A 21,207-nucleotide genomic window follows, 5' to 3' on the forward strand; every position below is an offset into this window, starting at 1 on the left:
CCTAAACTCTGAACCTGGACTAAATAGCACATACATCTAGTTCTTTTTTCCTGTTGTTTAGTTATAGATGCAATTTATACGTAGTTACAGTGGAGCCTGACACTACAAGCTCAAAGGGACCATTGAAAAAGTGTTCCTAGCAAATGGTATTAAAAGCTGGTGGTGAAAATGAAGCTGGCATTGTGGTGTGAGCAGGATTTGTGTTAAATAACAGAAGTATATTTAACATGAAATATTATCTGGCTTACTTGCCCTGGAGGTAGTGTTGTGCATAGATTAGGAAATATTTAAAGAAAAATCTTTAATTCTCTCTTTTTTTGCATAGGTCTTTTCTTTCCCTCTTGCACTTGTGCTTTAGCAGCCTCTGTAGCCTTGGCTGTGCCCAGAATCCTGAGCAGCTTCACCTAGGATGCCTTCGCCTTTGCAACTGAGGAGAGCCCAAAGGGCATCAAGATGCATGGAAATCGATCACTTAAATATTTATAGACCCAAGTACTTATAGATCTTGAGGGGAATTGGTGGGTCAGGTCATGTCAGGCCAAGGAAAGCTTCTCTTCCCAGTTCGTTTGTTGTTTCTCAGCTGGCTCACTTTGGCTCCTCTGGCAGTGGCCTTTGGGCAGGTCGTAGTCTCCGGCAAGGAGATGTCCTTCTCCCAGGCTCTGTGTCAGCAGCTTGGCCCTTGCAGAAGGGGATGGGTTCTTGGTCTGCAACCTTAATGGGAAGGAGGTTTCCCCTGCTCCTCCTCTGTCCTGCTGCTGTTGCATGGCTCTAGAGCAGCAGGCTGCGTCTGCAGAGCCACAGGACCAGCTCAGCACTGGGCTGTCATCACCTACTCTAGCAGGGTCAGGCTGCCGTTTTCCCCTTCCTCGATTTCTGCAAAATTAAGCAGCCCAGCTGGTTAATTCTCCTGCAGTTTTACTGCAGCAAATTGGACTTCAAAGGGAATTGAAAGCGACTCTTTGTTTTTAATGGTCCCCTTGCTGCTCAGCAGACTCCGCCAGCAGGTTTTCTAAGCCAAGAACAAAAGGAATTGCCACAGGTTACAAATAAATGTGATTCATCTCCTGCATAACAATGTCCGCAGACTGTTAACCTCTGTCTGCTGACAGGAGTGGGAGTGGGAGCCTGCACAGGCTGCCACAGCCAGGGCTCCATTTTGGGGCACATCATGGGACCTTGCTGCCTGGAGCTGTGTGGGTGGCAGCTTTGCAGTTTCCCTGCCTCCCTCTTGCATGCACACACAACCTGCCCCGAGGCAGTGCTTGCACCAGCATGTCACTTTTTTTCTCTGTTGCCTTGCCCAGAACTGGGCAAGATGAGTGTTGATCAGATATGTGCTCATCAAGCACTGCAAGAGCCCTAAATCTTAACCAGAGCCTGCAGGACCTCTGGTTTGTGTACTCCAACTCTGACATTTCTCTGGACATAGGCTGGTCTCAGCCTTTCTCTGGCTCTGACAGGGATGGATGGAGATTCCCAGGCAAGATGCTGCATCTGTCACTTTCTGTGCCCTATGAACCTGAAACCAGTACAATGTCAGAAGGCAGGAACAGCTACTTGGTGTCAGCCATGCTCAGCTGACAGCGTATTAGCGACAGGAATGTGTCCTGCCTGATCACAGGGTGTTGAGTTATTGCATTCCTGGGCTTCATAACGGCTAGTGAAACCACCTAGAGCTTGGAAAGGACATACAAATCCTTCCTTTGCTGATCGGTGCTCATTAACCCTTGCACACTGTTTCCAAGACTCCAGCAAAGAGACCTGTCAAAGGCTCTGAGTGCAGGCTGTGGCATCCCAAAATTCAAGGACTCTACCACTGGCCTCAAAATGACCAGCACAGGTGGCAGAGGAGCCACCTTCCTTGGGCCCAGCTGGCCACCTCTGGCACAATTAGCAAGCCCTGTGGCCAGGGAGAGGACATTTGATTCAGTGCATCAAAGCAATATCCCAGCATGGCAGTAGTTGTGCTGCTAAATTATGGCACTGGTGCTGGGGAGAGAGCAGTCCTCCTCGCCTTGTTTGTATGGGCTGTAATTCAGAGATCCAACACAAATCCAGCACAGCTCATTAACGCAGGGTCCAGGGAGGGAAGAGGTAGAAATAATGATGCTGTTAAATCAGGCTTCATGAATATGGAACAATGTCTTATTTTGCATTATTATGGCTGTTACTTAAAACATACTCCTCGCCTTTGTGCTGGGGACTGCTACTTTCTCAGCTCTGTCTGGATGGAGCCAGTGATGGTGCTGACAAGGGCTTTTAAAAGGCTTTTCATGGGATGAAATAGGGAATACAAAGGGAAGTTTTTTGGATCAGTTCCTGGAGAGGGATATAGTGAGAAGGGTGCAGAAATAATATAAACTAAAACCAGGTACTAGGATATTCAAAGCAGAGGTTGTCTAGACATTTTGAATCAATCTCAGTTCAGTTGTGCATGAAAGACAATCCCTGTGACCTGGTCTATAGCCCCCAGGTCTACAGAAAAGTGTATTTGACACCTGTGGAGGTGAAGGAGGTTAAGACTGGGTGCGGAGCTGCTGTTCATGGTCTGTTATGGTGCAGACAGGTCCTGGTCCTCCATGTCAGGCTCCAAGCTGCGAGGGCCAGCTGCCTGGCAAAGGCTTTGCCTCTCAAAGATATCTAGTTGGGTGTGAGATGGAGAGGCACATTGTGGGATAGCCGAGGTCCTTTTTTCATGGTAGACCTTTCCCCAAACTCCTTCTTGGGATGGCAACTCTGTATGGGAGGAGTGGCTTAATCCCAACTGTCCTTGAACACAAACAGCTGTTGGGTTCAAGCAGGCTCCTCTGAGCCCGTCCTTTCTCCTTCACCTCTCCATCAGGGTGGAGCTCTGGTGGTCAGGCAGAAGCAGCAGACTGTAACTGGGCATGCACCTGCCTGACCTTCCCTTGGGATTGTGAGAACCGTCCAGCAAACACTGACATCCCAGTGAGCTTCCCAGCATGCTCTGGATCGGGTCCTGAGATGCTAAGCTCAGTCCAGGGCTGCAACTTCCTGTGCCTTGTGACAATGAATCTCTTGTTCTCCTGCCTTCCCCCCCCCCCCCCCATCCCTTTCTCAGGGCTCAGTCTATTGTGCTGTTTCTATCCAAGGCCTAAGCAGACTAACTGTGATTCATACAATAGTGTTGCAGCAAGGGAGATACAGGTGCTGTAGCAGGAGTTGAGCCTTTTCTCCAGTGCTGCTTCTGCAGGTCCTGCCTAGAGTCAGCCGAGTTAAATACAGGGAGAACAGAAGGCACTGTGGTGTCTGCAGAGGAGTGGGCTGGATGAAGTGTAGGTAAGTAATGCAGAGCCACAGTGGCTTTCCATTGCCCCTCTGCCTTGAAATTGTTTGCATCAGGAGTCAAGAACCCTCTAGCCTCAGGTTTTCTACTGCCAAATTTTGTCTGGTTGCCACTCCTACCCGTATAAAAGGGATTCACCGGGCTTTTCTTCTGACCTGAGTCCTAAGCCCTAGAGAACCTGCACTGAACACAAAAATATCATACCTATCTTGTGCTCCAATCCTAAACACTAGCAATGGAGTGTTTTAGGTATCACCTCCATTCGGGGGTGGTGTGAGGTCCTGTCTGCAGTGTTTCCTAACCATAACAGAGCAGAGAGATCTAACTTAAAGACATGGTAATGATCATGCTTTAGGTTCACAAATACCTTGTATTTGTAATGAATTTATGGATCCCTCCAGCTCTCCCTACTCAAACCAGCCATCTTCAAGAACAAATCATAGAAAGTATGAAGCTGTGCACAGGCAAGTGGATGGGTCTTTTTCAAGCTCAGAAGTGTCCCTCTTTGTACTCTTTCAGCCCCACCTGCTCTGAAGCTGTCTGTCAATGAGACGCTGGTAGTCAACCCTGGTGACAACATCACTATGCAATGCTCTCTGACGGGCGGCGACCCACAGCCAGAGGTGGTTTGGTCTCACTCTCCTGGCCCAATGCCTCCTAATAGCCTTGTGCAAGGAGGCAACCTCACCATCTGGAGGATTCACGTGGAGGACTCAGGCTACTACAATTGCACGGCCATCAACAATGTGGGGAACCCAGCAAAGAAGACGGTGAACCTGCTGGTGCGGTGTAAGTTGCTCTTCTTCTCAGAGCATGGCTTTTCAGGGTGGAGGGGCTACATTTGCATTTCTCATGGCTGTTCTTGTACAGCAGAGGGTGAATATGATACTTAGCAGTGATTAGTGTTCTGGAGAAGTGCCTGTGCATGCTCCTCTGCTCCCAGACCAACAGCTGTGCTAGCACTGCTTGCAACCTCATCCCGGGCTGTAGCACTATCCTGGACTGGAGAATGATCCCAGACTGCTACATGTGAAGGCCTGGGGTTATTTTGTGGGAACATAATCAGGGGAGGTATTTGGACAGACTTTGCATGGAGATGTTGCCTTCTTGAGGAGCAGAGCTGTTATCCTATCCCATGCAAGACACTTTGCTGTCCCTAACCAGTTTTGCACTTTTCATCCCAGCCATGAAGAATGCCACATTCCAAATCACCCCTGATGTGATCAAAGAGAGTGAGACCATCCAGTTAGGGCAGGACTTGAAGCTGTCATGCCATGTAGATGCTGTCCCTCAGGAGAAGGTTGTCTATTCCTGGTACAAGAATGGGAAACCAGCCAGGTTCTCAGACCGGTTGCTCATCACCCGGAATGACCCCGAGCTCCCACCTGTGACCTGCAGCTTGGAGATTATTGACCTGAGATTCAGTGACTACGGCACCTACCTGTGTGTGGCTACTTTCCAGGGAGCACCCATTCCTGACCTCAGTGTGGAGGTTAACATCTCCTCAGAGACAGGTGAGCCTCTCTGTGGCAGCTAGGAACCTCAGAGGAGTGGTTGGCATCACTAGCTGCCCACCACCCCCATGCCTCTGGCTTTTTTAAAGGACCTCCCATGCGTGTCTTGAATCCCAGTGGGGAAAAGTCTCACATCCTCAGGCAAGCATTTGCCTGAGACTGGAGATGGGTGATAGTTACAGCTCCTCTGCCAGATGTGTTATGCACCAAGCAGATCTTCCTTTATGTTTTCTCCCTATGAAAAGTCCAAAGTGCAGTACAGTGAAAGCTTCAGAGACAGGTTTAGAGTGTGATTGTTCAAAGAAGCCTCCAAATTGTGAAAGAAGAAAAAGACGGTGGTATTTCACCAAATTTCAAACATCCCTTTGCTTAGAAGGGAGTAAAAGAGAAAACAAGCTGCTCTTTCCTCTCTTTGGCATTGCTTATGAGGAATGTCCCTTTTTTCAGAGCTGTGGCCAGGAGATTGGTATCATCGGTCATAGCAAATTCTGTGAAGAGCTTTAATGTTTACTGGATTGCAATTGCAATCTGTCTTAGGCACTCTCTGTAGGAGTCCAAGTGTTATAAATCCCTCCCCCCTTTAAAATCAGGGTCAAAGCTTCACCCCATGGCTTGGTGAGGACAGGACTAATCCATAAGTGTGTTTGTCAGTCACCTTGGGGACTGAAATACAGGGTCTCAGGACTGCCTTTTTGTTTCTGGGGAAATCGTAGGTCCAGCTCTGCTCTCCATTACATCCATGTCATCTTGCTGCCTTTCCAGGACCTTGAGTGTACAGCACAACGCAGCATTGGTCTAGTAATCTGGTAAGGACTCCTGAGGGGAGCCAGCTGCCCACAGATTTTGTCCTGAACCTTCACAGAAAGTTTCTTCTCAATCCCTGGTTGTGCTGGATCCATTGGCCAGGCTGGTCCCAGTCTTGATTCTGGACATTGCTTGCTTCAGCCCCCAAGCAGAAGGTGCTGTGACTGCTCTTGATGCTTTGGGAAGCCCCTGTCTCCCAGTAGAAATGCTGGGGCCAGTCTGCTCCCAACAGGACGGCACCCAGTGCTCATGAACAGCCTGGAGATCGAGCCCTCACCATGCCATGGACCCACTAAAGACCAAAGGGTGATGCTTCCCTTCTGTTGGCAGCCCTGGAAGGTAGGGCCCTGTCCGTGTCAGCAGACACCAACCCTGTTGTACCAGCAGGGAGCAAAACAGGGGGAACCCCACAATCCTGGTGCAAAGCTGGCTCTCCTGACCTTGTATGGCTGCTGCCACCAGGAGCAATCTTTTTTGCCCAAGATCACTAGATGGCAGAGTGCAGTTGTGTTTAAGACTGCAAGGGTAGGGGGCTGCAAAGGGCTGGGAGACACTGGATGATCCCACCAAAAGGCTGGGCAGTGTCTGTTGGTGGAGGTGTTTGTCCAAGCACCAGCCGGTTGCTGCCTTAAAGGAGGTATCTGTGATGGCGGGTTGTCCCGTGCTCTGGCCTGTCTGGTGGAGGGTGAGCCCCACGTGCTCGTGTGGGTGCCTGCTGGTGGGGAAGGGCAGGAAGGCAGCCTGGGGTGTTTTGAAGCCTCTCTTTGGCAGCCTGGGCCAGCAGGACCATTTTGTGACCCAGGGAGTGAAAAAGGCCATCCCTGCCAGGGCAACCCTCTGTGCAGCAGCCAAGGCTGTCCAGCGTGCGGCATTCCCACAAACAGCAATGAGCCACCTCTGACATCTGGTTCCCACATAAAAACCCAGCAGGTTTTTCCCAGACCGCAAGATCAGAGCAGGAAGGCAGTAGCGGTGGCTCCACGTTTCCCCACTGAGCAAAGCCTGAGCTTGCCAAGGTGGCTGCCTCCACTGAGCGGCTCCGAGGAGATAGCTTTAATTAAAAAAAAAAAATCTTCAAATGCAATTTACAGCTTTTCCCTATGGAGAAAATTGCCTCTCGCCAGGTGAGCGGCTGCTGGCAGTCGGGCACTGAGAGTGCGGTCGTCCCTTCATGCTGTGTGGGACAGGGTGTGATGAGATTCCCCAGCCCAGAGGAGACCTGAAAATTGAAAATGTGGCCTCCCTGTTGCATAGGGAGGTCACTGCAGACGGGAGATTGGGCTGGAGCCATCCTAAATTTGCTCATAAAGCAGCTATGAGCTGTAACGTGTACAATTACTGTAACACACTCTCCTTTGCTGGAGTTGAATTGAGCTAACATTGGTTAGACCAGCTTGTTACAGCCTCTGTAGTTCTAAACTTTGATTTAAATGGAAACGCAGTACGTGGCCTTTGCAGTTATGGAAGTGTCAATCCAAGTGTCGCCGCTGTCAGCAGGAAGGGCTGAAAAAGGAGCTTTCAGAAAATGACTGTGGCCATATTTACCTCAGTTGTACTGTTAAATCTGAAGCCTAATACAAATAAAATGTCAATATTACATGGGTTTTAGCACAAACATCCCCTTCCTGGGTTCCTGGTAGAGTTGGAGATGTGAACAACAAACCTCTTCCCATGGACACCTCTGCACCCTTTAGCTGTAGTCATTGGGTTTCTTTTGAACTTTGTTTATCAGCAAAGGTTGGGGGGGGGGGGGGGGGCGTCACAGTTGATAGCTGTGTATTTCTTGAGTGTTACTATGCCTCCAGCTCTAGCACCAGCTCAGACGCAGTTCTGCTGGGTGAGCTCTTCCCAGCCTAGAAGGGATGCCAGAAGTGATCTTTGCTGGGACCCATCTCTCACTCAGGTTAGCCAGAGATAACCAGTGTGCTGTGACTCTCAATGTAAAGTAAGCAAAGACACTTAACAGAGCTGGCTCCTTGCTGTGGTTTAGGAGCAAACAGGGATCCTGGATGTCTGATAAGGCTGGAGATGCTATCTACAAGCACTAATCCTCTAAGTCTCAGTTTTGGTCTGACCTGGATAAGGGGACTATACACCTTGGCAGATACAACTTTTATTTCTTGGCCAAAAGTCTTCAGTTCCACTTGGGAAATTCACTGACCAGAAATTGAGAAATGGATCAAAGAGGCTTTTGCCTTTGGGTTCCTTGGTGCTAGCCCTGCTGCTGGACAGCATTTTGCAACTAGAGGGATGGGAGCTGAGGGAATGTCCCAATACAGCTGGTACTTGCCATTGGTGTTGGGATGCATTGTTGGAGAATCTGGAATCTTCCTTGGTACCCTGCAGCTCCAGACCCTGTAGGATGACTTACATAGGCAGCATGTTCCTGTAGGGGGTTGCCATGTGTCAAGTGAAAACCTTTGGAGTTCAGGGCTGTTGGTGTGACTCAAACACAAGCATCTCAAGAATGTTCCTTGCTCACTGGAAACTCAGTGTAAAACAATTCCCTTCTTGTCTCCCTTTTAGTGCCACCAACCATCAGTGTCCCTAAGGGTCAGTCCACCATCACCGTCCGGGAGGGCTCCAGGGCTGAGCTGCAGTGCGAGGTTCGAGGGAAGCCCAAACCACCCATCATCTGGTCCCGGGTAGATAAGGAAACCCCCATGCCTTCCGGGACAATGACGATGGAGACATATGATGGGAAGCTGCGCCTGGAGAGCGTGACCCGAGAAATGAGTGGGACCTATAAGTGTCAGACAGCCAGATACAATGGCTTTAACATCAGACCCCGGGAAGCCCTGGTGCAGCTCAACGTGCAGTGTGAGTATAACCATACAGTACTGGAGCGCCTGTCTGAATGCCTGCGTACACAAAAGCCTGTGGGCTAAGCAGGGTTGACACGCTCAGTGCTGCTTTCAGGCAGAGTTGACCTTTCTTGCTGGGCTGAGCAGAAACATCTCTTTTGTCTGGGGACCTTTGAACAGTTTATATTTAATTGGTCTGGCTACACAAGGCTAAGGGCAGGATACTGTATGGCCAGCATGTTGCAAGTGGAAGGGAGACGTGTTGTGTGTTTGTATACAATGCTTTCCATTTCCCTATCAGTGGATGAGTGCAGAACAGCAGCTTTACCAGGTGTGTGTTTCTGTGCATTACATATGTGTAAAATACCTTCAGGGTATGTTAGTGTCGTGGTTTAACCCCAACCAGCAACTAAGCACCACACAGCCGCTCACTTGCTCCACCCCCATCCAGTGGGATGGGGGAGAAAATCAGGAAAAGAAGTAAAACTCATAGGTTGAGATAAGAATGGTTGAATAGGACAGAAAAGAAACTAATAATGATAATGATAACACTGATAAAATGACAACAGTAATAATAAAAGGATTGGAATATACAAATGATGCACAGTGTAATTGCTCACCACTCGCCGATCGACGCCCAGTTAGTTCCCGAGCGGCGATCCCCCCACCCCCACTGCCCCAAGTTTATATACTAGATGTGACATCCCATGGTATGGAATACCCCGTTGGCCAGTTTGGGTCAGCTGCCCTGGCTGTGTCCCCTCACAACTTCTTGTGTCCCTCCAGCTTTCTTACTGGCTGGGCATGAGAAGCTGGAAAATCCTTGATTTTAGACTATACATTACTTAGCAACAACTGAAAACATCAGTGTTAGCAACATTCTTCTCATACCTAGCTCAAAAACATAGCACTATACCAGCTAGTAGGAAGACAATTAACTCTATCACAGCTGAAACCAGGACAGTTAGTAAGTTTGTAAAGTCAAGCACTCAAAAGGTAGCAAGTTAATGTTAATTAGACCTTTTCCACCCCACAACCCTTTCTTCAACTTAGTTACCCCAGCTGTCACTTCTGGACATGCCTGAACCATTTTGCCTGAAAAGCAGCACTAGGCAGACCCTAATAGGGACTGCATACTTCCAAATGGTTTCCATGCAATGAAGCTGTAACAGAAAACTGATTCTTAGCATGTGATGTATTGAGTGATTTCAGTGATGGGTGGTGCTCCCAGCCCTGCTTGAAGGCGCTATCTGTGCACAAAGGTGGATGTAGAGGGAGGGATGCTGCTGGTGTCCACTTTGGGTGACTATCTCCGTCCTTTCCCTGCAGTGGTTTCTCCCGCCAGAGTGAGTGCCTGCTCAGCTCCCATCCTGTTGAGGTGTGTTTTGACGTGTGGGGGTCTGTGCTCTCTCCTTCAAGACTTTGAATTAGACAGGGGGAAGGCAGCTGGGTACAATGCCTTGGTCTGGAAGGAGCTGTGACTGTAGGAGTAGACCTCCACACAGACTTCGTCCCATCGGGATGGTGCAATTGCTGAACTCTCGCAGAGTCCTCTGAGCAGCGCGGATCTGGCAGGTGTGGGATGGGTAGGGAGCAGGTTAATTTGCACCCAGGCACACTGCCTCTGGGCTGTGACTGACGAGCCTCCATGCGCAGCACAGCAGCACTCATTAGACGTGCTACCACGCTCCTCCCAGGCTTGCTCCCTGGGAAGAACAGAAGTGTGACTGGAGCGGATATCCTGGCTGAAGCCAACCAGACACACTGCTTACAGATGTGAGCTGCTAGGAGCACAGCAGTAATGGAGTGGTCAAAATCCTGTAGGCTCTTTCAGTATTCGAAGATGCCCTTTTAAAATTATCTCTGTCCATTCAGGAGCACGGCAGGAATTAAATTACAGGATGGGGACAGGGAAATGCGTGCAGATTTCTGTGCAGGTAAGTATGTGTGGAGAAGCTTCCCTTAAGCAGGGTGGAAATGTGCGTCTTGGTTTAAGCTGTTTTGAAAGGCAGGCTGGGTCAGGTGTATGGGGTATGGCAGGACATGGCAGGGAGGGTGACTCTTGGTCACCCCAAGAACTGATGAGAGATGCAGCAAAATCTCACTGTGAAGCAAAGAACCATCAGACATGCTGGTGTCCCCAGTTTGGTGTTAGTGTTTGAAAGCTCTGTGGTCCTCGCTGACCCTCATTGCCCCTGCAGAGGGAGCAGCAGTGCTGAGCCTGGCATGAATTCAGGGTTACTAGGTGGTCTGGAGGGGGAGGACATGACTCCCCACACAAGAAAGATGGTAGGTGCAAGCTAGAAGCTGTTTGGGGGCAGAGCCTTTGATGTGACCGCTAAGAAGCTAAAGATGTGAAGAACTTCTGTGTAAAGAGTAACACAACGTACTCTTCCTATAGCTCTTCCCAAGGCCAAACAATTCTTTATTGTGATCTTGGACAGGTAATGGTGTTATGGTCCATGTGGCAGCCCACCCAAACAGTCCTCTTCCCTTCTCAATCAGTTCTGTGTACCCTTAGTTGGAGCTGGGTGCATACTGAGTGTTTGTATACCTGCGCTGTGGAAGGACCTTATGGTAGGACGGCCTCTTCTGTGCCTGAGCAGTCAGCTTTTGTTTCAGGGCTGTCAATTTGCTCCTTCCATCAGCATGAAAAACAAACTGTGACCCAAGAAAGCAGGGCAAGAATTGCCCTCCTCCCCTTTATAGGCTCCCCCCTTTCGCCCTATGCAAAAAAACCCCAGTACACAACACAGTCCCTGTTTATCACTTTCCTCCTTGTTCATGCAGCTGGAAGGAGGTGGGTGCTGCGGCAGGGACCGCTGTGGTTAATTGAAATGCTGTTCTCCAGTGTGGGTAGCTCATTAGTCCAGTGGCTTGCTCTGGAATTCTCATCTTGTCAGATATGGGGATTGTGTGGCTCCTGCAGCCTCCATGATGAGCACTTTCCCCGCCTCCCCCAGCCCACACATCCCACCGGAGAGCTGCTTACGTGGGGTGTGTGTCCACACGGGTGCACACGCGCGTATGTGTGTGCATGCAGGCGTGCCTGTTTATGTGTCGGTGTGAGCTCCTTTTGAACTGGCTCACTCAAGGGAAGAATGAATTCTGGATGATAGTGTGGTTGTTTCTCTGATTTGCTCCAAAGCTAAAGTTGCAAAATCAATACAGCAGATTTGATTAGATGTCAGAACCTGTTTCTGTGTTTCTCTTTTCTTTTCTTTTTCTCCCCTCACCCTCACACATATAGTGCTGTATTGTAACAAACTAGCCCAGAAATAGGCTTTGCCAACTGCATTGCAATAGTGAAAAGAGAATAAGAAGACAAAAAGAACAAGTCAGCTGTCAAAAAAAAAAAAAAAAAAAGCGTTTGGGCTTTTTATTATTTTTCATATTTTGCAAGCAGAAAAAGTTGCTCTCCTTTTAACTTATGAGGTATAATTATCTATCATCAGCTCTCTGACAGGCTGGATGGTCTGTTCCCTGGACTTGGTCTGAACTGTAGAGCTTTGGAAGATTAATAAGTCCATGAAAGTCCTTGCAGCCTTATAGCTCTGTGGATAGGATGAAGAAATGTTGTATACTGGTTACAGCAAGAGATTGAGCTTGTCAGAACTCCTGGGAATCTGGCTACCACTTGGAGTGGCAGTGTCTTGTCATCTTTTCCTGTATCGTCAGAACAGGAATAAAACTGACCCATCTATTCTAGGATTTGTGGGTCATAATAAACATAGCACTTTGAATTCTTGAAATAAAGATAGTAATGGAAGGGCAGAGTGCTGTTGTTAATAATAATCATAGCTATTGCTGATGCTGTTGTCAAGGCTTTTTTCAGGACCAGGTACTTGCTCAAGAAAATCCCAGCAGAAAAATGAATCCTCTGCAGAGGCGGGTTTAAAATCAGGGCTGGGTCACCCTGTGTAGGTGAGATAGCATAAGGCTGTAAAACACACACTGGGCTTGAGAATGTGCAGCACTCTGGGTTTTGGAATACAAAGCATCATTTGAGCCAATATGTATGAAAGGAGGAAAGAAAGTGTGTATGTGTGGATCAGTGAAAAGGATGCTACCTAGATTCAAATTTAGCAAGTACATAATAAGAAATTGCAAAAAATATATTAGCCATGTATCCTAAAATCCTGGTCAAAATAACATTTCCAGGAATTACAAAGATTAGTAGTGACTCTAAACTCTAGCTGTTGCTAGAACTGGCCTTTGAGATGACTGTCTTATCACAGTGAATATTACATTTGCTCTGTTAGAGACTCATATAACAGTGTGGTGTCAATTGCAATCCTAGTACATTATCCTGCTTGAATGATACTGTGTCAGCTCTGATGCTTTGTCGGTCCTGAACAGCACGTCATAAACTACTGGACAGCTCAAAGTCCAGCTCAACCCTGCACTCCTCATCACACCTGATCCTTGATACATCTGCTCCAGTATTTTCCCACAGATAGGTTTATTCTCCCTCACAGCACTCACTACTTGCTCTCAGGCCCTTGCTCGATCACCTGAATGGGTCCTCTGTCTTTGGATAACCACCAAAGCCTGGTAGCAGAGCACCCATCTCCTCTGTTGAGAGACGTTAATTAGTTCACCAAATTCTGATGATTGGATAAGCAGATTTTTGCTGGTGCCATTTTTGTCTTTGGCAGAAGTATTGGTGTCTCTAAGTGCCCAGAGAAAGAAGGGAAGAAGGAAGAGGAGATATTTACATAGGGTTGACCTTGTTTTGGATAGTCAAGTCTGAAAGATGATCATGTTTCTCATCTTTGGGTCACACAGCAGGTGAGATCTGGCCAGGAAGAAAGACTGGAAAAGGAATTAACCTGACTGACTCCTTCCCAGGAATAACATGGCCTGCAAATTTGTCCCCTTCTGGATCCAAAATAATAGTCCACAATCATCTGGGATTGATCTCCAAAAGATTACACTTATTGCCCTTAGGTAGAATTTTGCCACATTAAGCAGCAGCTGTATTATTGTGCTTTATCTTCAAAGCATAGTAAATATTAGGTGTAATCAGGAAAGCAGACTGACATTCTCTTTGGAGAGGCAGTTATCATTGTTAACAGGACTTCAGGAGCCATTGCATAGTTCTAGGCATAGGCATTGCCATAGGGCTGGTGACCAGCAGGTCTGGCTCTGCCCTGACCTGGAAGGCAGCCAGAATACATCCTGCTGGGGCATCTGTTGCCCTTGCCACTTAAACTAATGTTCAGGTGGGCACAGATATGTTTTCCTATTCAAGCTCACACACTGGCAAATGTTATTCCTGGTCACACGCTGTTGACTCACTCCTCTTTAAAATCCTGCTGAACCCATTGGCAGTGCTGTATATCAGGTGGGCACTAGTCAGCATCAATTTCCCCTGTTATCTATGTAGCAAACAGAAGAGCAAGGAGGAGAGGAGGGGGCGATACTGTAAATAAGTAAGAAGCATTGCTGGATCCATACAACTGGAAATGGAAATGCATTAAACTGTTTCGATCAACTGTTGAAGCCATAGCTCAATGTCAGTGCTCTTTGCTGGTGCCCTGCCCCCTCTGAAACATAAGCTTGGATATTAACTGCTCTGCTAAAAGCACTCTTGAGACATCCTCTTGGCATGGAGATGTTTCTGTAGAGTGGCTAGGACTGGGCTTTTGGCTTCTGAGAGATCTCTGCAGCTCTCCCTGCCTATATGGAGGGAGTCTAAGAGAAATGGGACTGTCTGTGGCTAGAGCCGACCCATATCTGTGACTGCGCTGGCTAATCTGTCCTGCTGCTTGGCCATGTGAGCAGGAGTATGGAGCCATCTGCTAAGAATTTTAGACTTGGCTGGTTTAATTTCTGAGTGTATTTATTAATAGTGACAGTTTTAATTTTTTTTATTATTTTCATCAGTGAGGTCCATCCTGACACCCTCCTCCAAGCTAAGGAATGCAGTTCAGGACCTAACTTGGGGGCACAAGGTGATTTTTCTACTCTTGCAGTGGCTGGGTCTTTCCTGCCCTTCCATTCATGCTTCAGTATTGCTGTTCTACATGGTACAGGTCTTGCTCCCAAGAGAGGGAAACCTTGGGCTCTCCAACCAACCCGACCTCTGGGATGTTCTGGTTCATTTTAGACCATCAGAGGTTTAAGAATGAACTGATGTTCTGGGGAAGGTGTGTCTGTATTCAAAGCCACAGGAAAACAGTGCTTTCTAAAAGTTCAGTGTTTGCAAACCTGGAGACCTTCATTAGTGAAAAGAAGAAGATTATTTGTAGTCATGGGCATGACCTCGAACCACCAGTCTGAACAAAGCCTGACCTGGTTGTTAGGTTCCACTTTGATGGAAATCCTCCCTGTTTATCCCCTAACTTCTTGTACAGAGGTTTGTGTCACTAAACTGAAAGTATACCTGTTATTTTGGTGTTTCCATTAATATGCTGAACCTCCCTGTACCCCCCGTTAAGAGCAGAGAGTTTTGTTCCTGATTGTCAACACACTTTCCACTTGCAGTTTTGTGTCTGCGATTAAGCTGCTTAGAGCTTGTGTTTGTGCACGTAGCCCTGTCCTCACTGATACGACGTTAGGATTGCTCACTCCGCTTACCAGTGCCTGGGCTGCTAACAACTAATTAGACTTGTCAGTCTAAGGACAGGCTGAAGGAGGAATCAGTTTTATTCCGTCATGGCTGTAAACCCAAATGGCCACGGTTCAGAGCACAGTAACAAACCACAGAGGCTTAGCTGGCCTCAGATTTGTTTTAACAGTTACCATCTATTGGTCCTGGGGCCTGGCAGATGGAAGCTGTGACAGCACCTGCAGTGGTTCTGGGCTGGGTCTTAAGATGGGGTTATACCAAATGTAGCTGAAAAGAGGATGGCTCCTGTTTGTCTAGGACTTGTTAGCCCTACCCTCCTGCCGACCTTGTGGCACTGAGGGGTAGGTAGTCTTGACAGGCTAAGGATGCTTAGCTAAAACCTTCTTCTTTGTGACCGCCTCAGGACTCCCAGTGCTGCTTTTTAGTAGCGTTTGGCATACGCAGCTTTGGAGGAAAATGTCTTTCACAGGGTAAAGCAGTTGTATGAATTTTGGCTGGCCTGAATTTTTCCCCTCAGTGTGTAGCAGTTAGGACTTGCTCTGCAGGACCCTGGTCTCTTCTCTGCTTGCTGCCTTGTGGGGAAGGTTCCCACGTGCTGCCACTCACCGAGATTTTCTTGGGAAGTCTCCCTTGCGCCCTGAGAGCTTTTCCGATTTACCTCTTTGAAATTGGTCTGACAGCATGTCTGCATGCTGTGGTGGCCAGGAGATATAGGAGACTTGAGACATAAAGCAAAAGGCCCGGTTGGCAGGGAGAATTCACCAGAGCAGTGGAGGCTGGGCAGCAGATTTTGCAAAGCTGGCATGTTCAGTCTGTGGCACCACAGATCAGATGCAAAGTACCGGGAGGCCTCCTCGCTGTGCCCTGGGTAAATGACCATGAAAGAAGAGAGGATGATACCCAGATATGTGCATCAGAAATGTGGGAGCCCTCCTTAAAAAGGGAACCTGGGTCTGCTACATGAGATTGCAGCCTGCCTGCACTGCTATTCAGCCTTCATGCAGCTCATTGCTCACCTCTAAATACCTCTGCAGTTGTAATGATAGGCTGAGTAAAAGCTTGCGTGAGCGCTCCTCGCCTAGAGAGATGAATTTGTTCAGAAGAGAACTGGTTTAAATCAGCTAATCCATTTCTCAGATATTGTTGGGAGAAACAAATACACTTTCCATAAGCTGCCATTATCCTGTTTTTTGGCCAGACTCTCCAGGAAGAGCAACTTAATTTTATCAAGAGAGAGATAGACATCCAAGCTGTACAGTTTTGTCAGGAAAGGAGAGACAAGAGCTGTATAGGCACAGTGGATGGCAGACAGTCTTGGTCATCTTTCTGTGAAAATTGCTCACCTACCCTAGCCCTTTTGGGGCTGAACACCATATCCTGCACTGTTCTAATTCAGACACCCTTTTTAAGGTTTTCCTGCCATGGCAGCTATTTTCCCTGTAGGACCTAGCTATACATCAATTTGTTGGGATAAAAAACAACTCCAGGATCCTCTCACATGCTTTGTGCTGGGCATCCTGCAAGGCTATGCACGTTTGGGTCTTGCCCAAGCATGTCTTTGCCTTTAAGCCACAGGAGCATACTACTGCCGAAGTACTGTCAGACACTTTCCCAGTGCTTCCCATCTTGCCATTCTGAAGAAACAGCTTTGGTTTTGAGCCCTGTTGTTGTCTGGGTTTAGGCCATAGGTGAAACCACCTGTATCAAAGATCTCTGAACTGTGATACAGATAGTGATATCGAGACTGCATCGAGGCAGCCTGGCTGCAGGGAGAGGTTGTGCTGGCTCTGCTTCTATTTGCATGGGGATGTAACACAGGTTTCTCTCTAACATACACTGTGAGTACTTCTGCCGTGTGCTTACCTCCAGTGAGCAGGTCAGAGATGGTGAGCTTGGCACGGCAGCTGTTGCCAAGCTTTCTCTCTGGGTCTATGCAGCACCAGTACACGTCCAGGAGATGTGGGAACTGAGCCAAGGCAGAGAAAGGGCCATGGATTCTGGAGCATGAGGTGGCAGGATATTCTCTGCCAGAGTTGATGGACGGGACTGGGATCTGAGTTTATGGGCAGTGTCTTAGGAAGAGGAGAAGATGGTACCTACTTGTATGAGTTGGGTATAATGGGTGTATTTGAAAGAGAAAAGCCAGTGGAAAAGACTGGACATAGGAGAGCTAAGAGGATCGGATGGTTTGTACATATGTTCTAGTGAAAGAGGAAGCTGCTGCTGACACCTGAGCAAAGTAGATTTGGGAAGGCATGCGCTATATGTGGTAACACTGGCATTAGGAGGCACGGGGCAAGGGAAGTGGTAGATGGAGGGAATTAGAAAACTGCTGTCAGCTCTCATGTTTTAAGGCTGGGGTCACAGGACAGGAAAGGAGGGAATTCCCTGTCCCTATCAAATTCTGCCTCTCGGTCACCAGGACGTGAGCATGTTGAGTGCCCAGCTGTGGGGAGAGAGATGCCACAGACCAGAACTCAGTCGAGGAACCAGGAAGACACCAAGCAGGCAAAAAAAGCAATTCATTTTTCTCATGATAACTCTTAGCCTCTGCACAAGAGCCTGAGGCACAGAGAAGTGAAAACAGCTGTCCACACCTGCAGGGGAGCATAGGACATCAGACCTGACACAGGACCTGTGCCAGGGGAGCAGAGGCTCTTTTATCCCAGCCTCTTTCCCTGAGAGAGCTATGTGGTGTCATGACATTGTGCCTGTGCCTTTGCTTTTCTTCCATGATTTTTGGGTCATAAACCATGTCAAGAAGCACCTATGAGGGTGCAGGAGCAGGCTCCCATTCGATTCCTCACCTACTCCCTGCACCCTGGCACTAAAGCAGAGCTATTTTCTCCTGCCCTGCTGGAGGACTGTGGCAGGCACGTGAAGGCAATGCATAGAATAGTGATGCCGCTTTTGAGGAGGGGGCTTATGCAGGGAAGACCTTGAGTCACTCCTGATATGAACAGAAGCCCTAGTAGGAAACTGAGCATCCTGGGGCAGGGGGGAGTTAATTAGCTGTGACCATCCTGACCCTGAGCTCTGAAACAGCACCAATTATGTTCACTCCTATAGGGAAACTGTTTGAATGTGAATTAAATTTCAGAGGTGCTCAGGCTTGTCTACATCCCAGCAGGTCTTCTGCTGCCAGTTCTGTGCTGGGACACTGTATCGGGAGGCTGAGGGTTCAGTTTTTAGGAAGGGCATAGGGGCCTTTTGGAGCTTTCTGTGGGGAAACAACTGTTCATTTACTAGTTCGTGCTTTTCTACTTGGGCCAGTCTCTGAGAAAGAGACAGGTTTTTCTTTGAAGCCAGGAAACAGTGTTTTCTCAATGAGCAGAGATCACATTTCCAACATGCACCCCTCTCACCCTATTTCACTTCGTATTGTTCCTGATTTCCATTCCTCTTTGCCTCTCTACTGCAAACACAAATAAGCATGTGTGTGCACATGCTCCTACCTTATCTCAGCTTTTGTTTCTGATTTGAATTTAATTGGCCTCCAGGACTTGAGGTAAAACAGTTGGTTTTCTTTTATGAACCCAGTGATGAACCTGAAAAACCATCATTGGTCCCAGGAATTGACAGACGTGCTTAAATTTCCTAGTTGTATGCAGACCTGTTGCATTTTGTATGATTTTGGAGTCCTTATTTCTAGGGTCATGTGTGATCACAGGAAACCATGGAAATTTTTCATTACTGTTGACTGGGAGGAAGCTGACTTCTGAGACTGTTTGCTTGTTTGCCAAGCTGCAAGGGGATGAATGGGATGTAGAAGAGACTGAAAATGACTCCATTTCTATGGCAAAGAAGCATCTGGGATAAATCTCTGCTGGCTAAAGAAAGAATGGCAACTGAAGGCCATTCCAGCATACCCTTTGTAGGCTCTTGATCTGTTGTGACCTGCTGTCACCTCTGGTGAAACGAGTGTTGTCACAAAAAAAAAAAGTCTCAACCGTCGCAAATATGATACAACTCTGGGCCCAACTCAGCCAAGCATTTGATGGGCAGAATTGGCTGGAGTGCCAAAACTAACAGGGGTTCCCGACAGTGGCTGTGATTGAGGTCAAGAGAACAACAAATAATAGTGACATTTGCACTGAACAGGGATTTTCCTCACCAAGCGCTGATTGCAAAGAGGTATTTTACTGTCCTAATCATATGCTAATAACAACTTAATGCAATATAGATGGGCTTAATAGTGCTAGGTCTGCTGGGATTTTTCTGAGCAGTTCATAGCTGATGCATAATATAGGCCCTTTAGCCAATATCCTGGTACTCTGTAAAATGGGGAACTGGGGCTTGAGGGAAAGGGAGCAGCCCTCCATCTAAGGTGGTTTGCTGGAAAGACCATAATGGGTCTAAAGGGATGAGAATATGGTGGCAGTTGGCTGGGTCAGAGGAAAACAGAGCAACGCTCAAAATGGTTTTTTGTGGGTTGGGGATTTTTCTCTTCCCCTTGGGCTGCTTGCGATGAGGCTTTGCAAAAGTCGAAGTTCTCGCATGGAAATGGGCAAGTTTTCATGCTGATTATCTTTCTAGGAACCAACTCACACATATAAATGAAAAGCTGCAAATGAAACTACCTGCAGGTTTTAAAGAGAGGAGGAAAGATGGTTGGGGCTTGTGGGTTTTTTAGGGGGGGTGTTGGGCTTTTTTTAAACCATTTGGAGAAGCTTATGTGCTCCAATCCACCTACCCAAAATGCTGGGACTCCAGCTTCCTGATCGTTATGAGAAAGCAAAAGCTCTTTGAATCTCTTTCTAACCATTTTGTGCTGTTTGTCTAGACAGGAGAGTTAGTTATGTGCCAAGCATAGGCTCTCTCAATAGTGGAGCTGAGGAACAAGGTGAGTTTACCTTTGTGGATCTAAACTTGGATTACTTGTACATTTTCAGTGCAGCATCTACTCACAGACTGAAGTGACAGAGAATTCACTGTGTGCCTCAGTAAGTTGTTGCAGCATTTTTTTACTCTCATGGTTCAGTTGTCATGACTTAATCTAAGCCTGTCTCATTTCAGTTTCCAACTACAAGCTCTGTTTATGCCTTTGTCTTCTCATATAAAGAGCTATTTGTTATCAGCAGTCTCTTCCTTGTGTAGTCTCAGACACCAGAACAAGTAATCTCTAAGCCTTTTTTCACTATGCAATCCAGAGTGAGTGTCTTTAGCCATTCACCGCAAGGCATGTTTTCCAGCCCTTGATTCATATTTATAGCCCTCTTCTCGTTTGTTTTTTTTTTTTTTTTTTAAACATCATTCTGGCAGCGTGGTCACCCATATTAAACAGATTTTCAAAAAATGTTCTCACCGATGCAGATGCCAAGGTGATGCCCATATCTCAATATGTTTAGTAAGTTTTGGCTTAATCATCCAAGGATTTGGACATCTTTGGACTACAGAATTAAGCTGAAAGCTGATGTTCACTGGGTTACATTGACTCAGGCTCCTCTTGCAGTCGTTGTCTCTTTCCTAACAAGAGTGACACATTCTTTCCTCAACGGTTTTCTTTCCAGACCTTTACGTTATCCAGGATAAATTGAATGCAGTTACCATAAGCCCATTCCATCAAGCAAACCAAGTTATCCTGTGTGAGGAATCTCTCTAGTATGTTATTTACTGCTGCATATTTTGTGTCCTCTACAGATGTTGGTATCTTATCCTGACATAGGCACTTAAGGATGCTGCCTTTGTGTGGGAGGGAAGGAAGCAAAGCACAAGCCACATCCCAGAGCTGTGCCAAAGTCTGCACCCGGTCACCCCAGCTGCAAATGGATGTAAGGTCATTCAGACACCAAAGGTTGGTTGTGTGATGTTGGCTACACAGCCTGAACAGGGGACTCTATAATTTATATCCTTTAGCTGTGCCAACCTGCTGGCTGGATCTTTGACCTTGATGAAGATGTGAAATAGCATCAGTTTAAGAGGTTCATATGGGATCTCACTAGAGAGGCCTTCCTAGAGAAGGTCTTACCTCTCACTAGAGTGATCTCAGTGGTATATGTGCCCATTTAAAATTTCTTTTTGAACTCTTTAAGTTAATGTGTTTTTAATCTGCTTAATGTGGGCTGCATTTGAATAGTATTACATCTTCAATTAGTCTGTCGTGTGGAAGCAAGCCGAGATCTTTCCAATGCCTGAGGATGTTATGACAAGATAGTTACTTTTCTTGTTGCTTTTTCAAACACTACCCAGTTTGTCTGCCAAGGA

The 21,207-nt window shown here is 47.3% G+C and overlaps 1 protein-coding gene across 5 annotated transcripts in view; it reads left to right on the forward strand.

Annotated features, from left to right (window-relative positions):
* The window catches only part of MDGA1 (MAM domain containing glycosylphosphatidylinositol anchor 1), a 152,509-nt gene that overhangs the window by 61,740 nt on the left and 69,562 nt on the right, over positions 1–21,207 (forward strand). For 4 of the 5 annotated variants that reach the window (XM_030034531.1, XM_030034532.1, XM_030034535.1 and 1 more), the window contains exons 6-8: positions 3,827–4,096; positions 4,492–4,821; positions 8,152–8,445. In XM_030034531.1, the coding sequence (XP_029890391.1) occupies positions 3,827–4,096; positions 4,492–4,821; positions 8,152–8,445 (894 nt within the window). The remainder of the gene's footprint in view (positions 1–3,826; positions 4,097–4,491; positions 4,822–8,151; positions 8,446–21,207) is intronic. The other variant, XM_030034533.1, reaches the window with a different exon arrangement.

This window comes from Aquila chrysaetos, chromosome 13 (genome assembly GCF_900496995.4).
Source record: "Aquila chrysaetos chrysaetos chromosome 13, bAquChr1.4, whole genome shotgun sequence".
In the NCBI taxonomy this organism is placed as follows: domain Eukaryota; kingdom Metazoa; phylum Chordata; class Aves; order Accipitriformes; family Accipitridae; genus Aquila; species Aquila chrysaetos.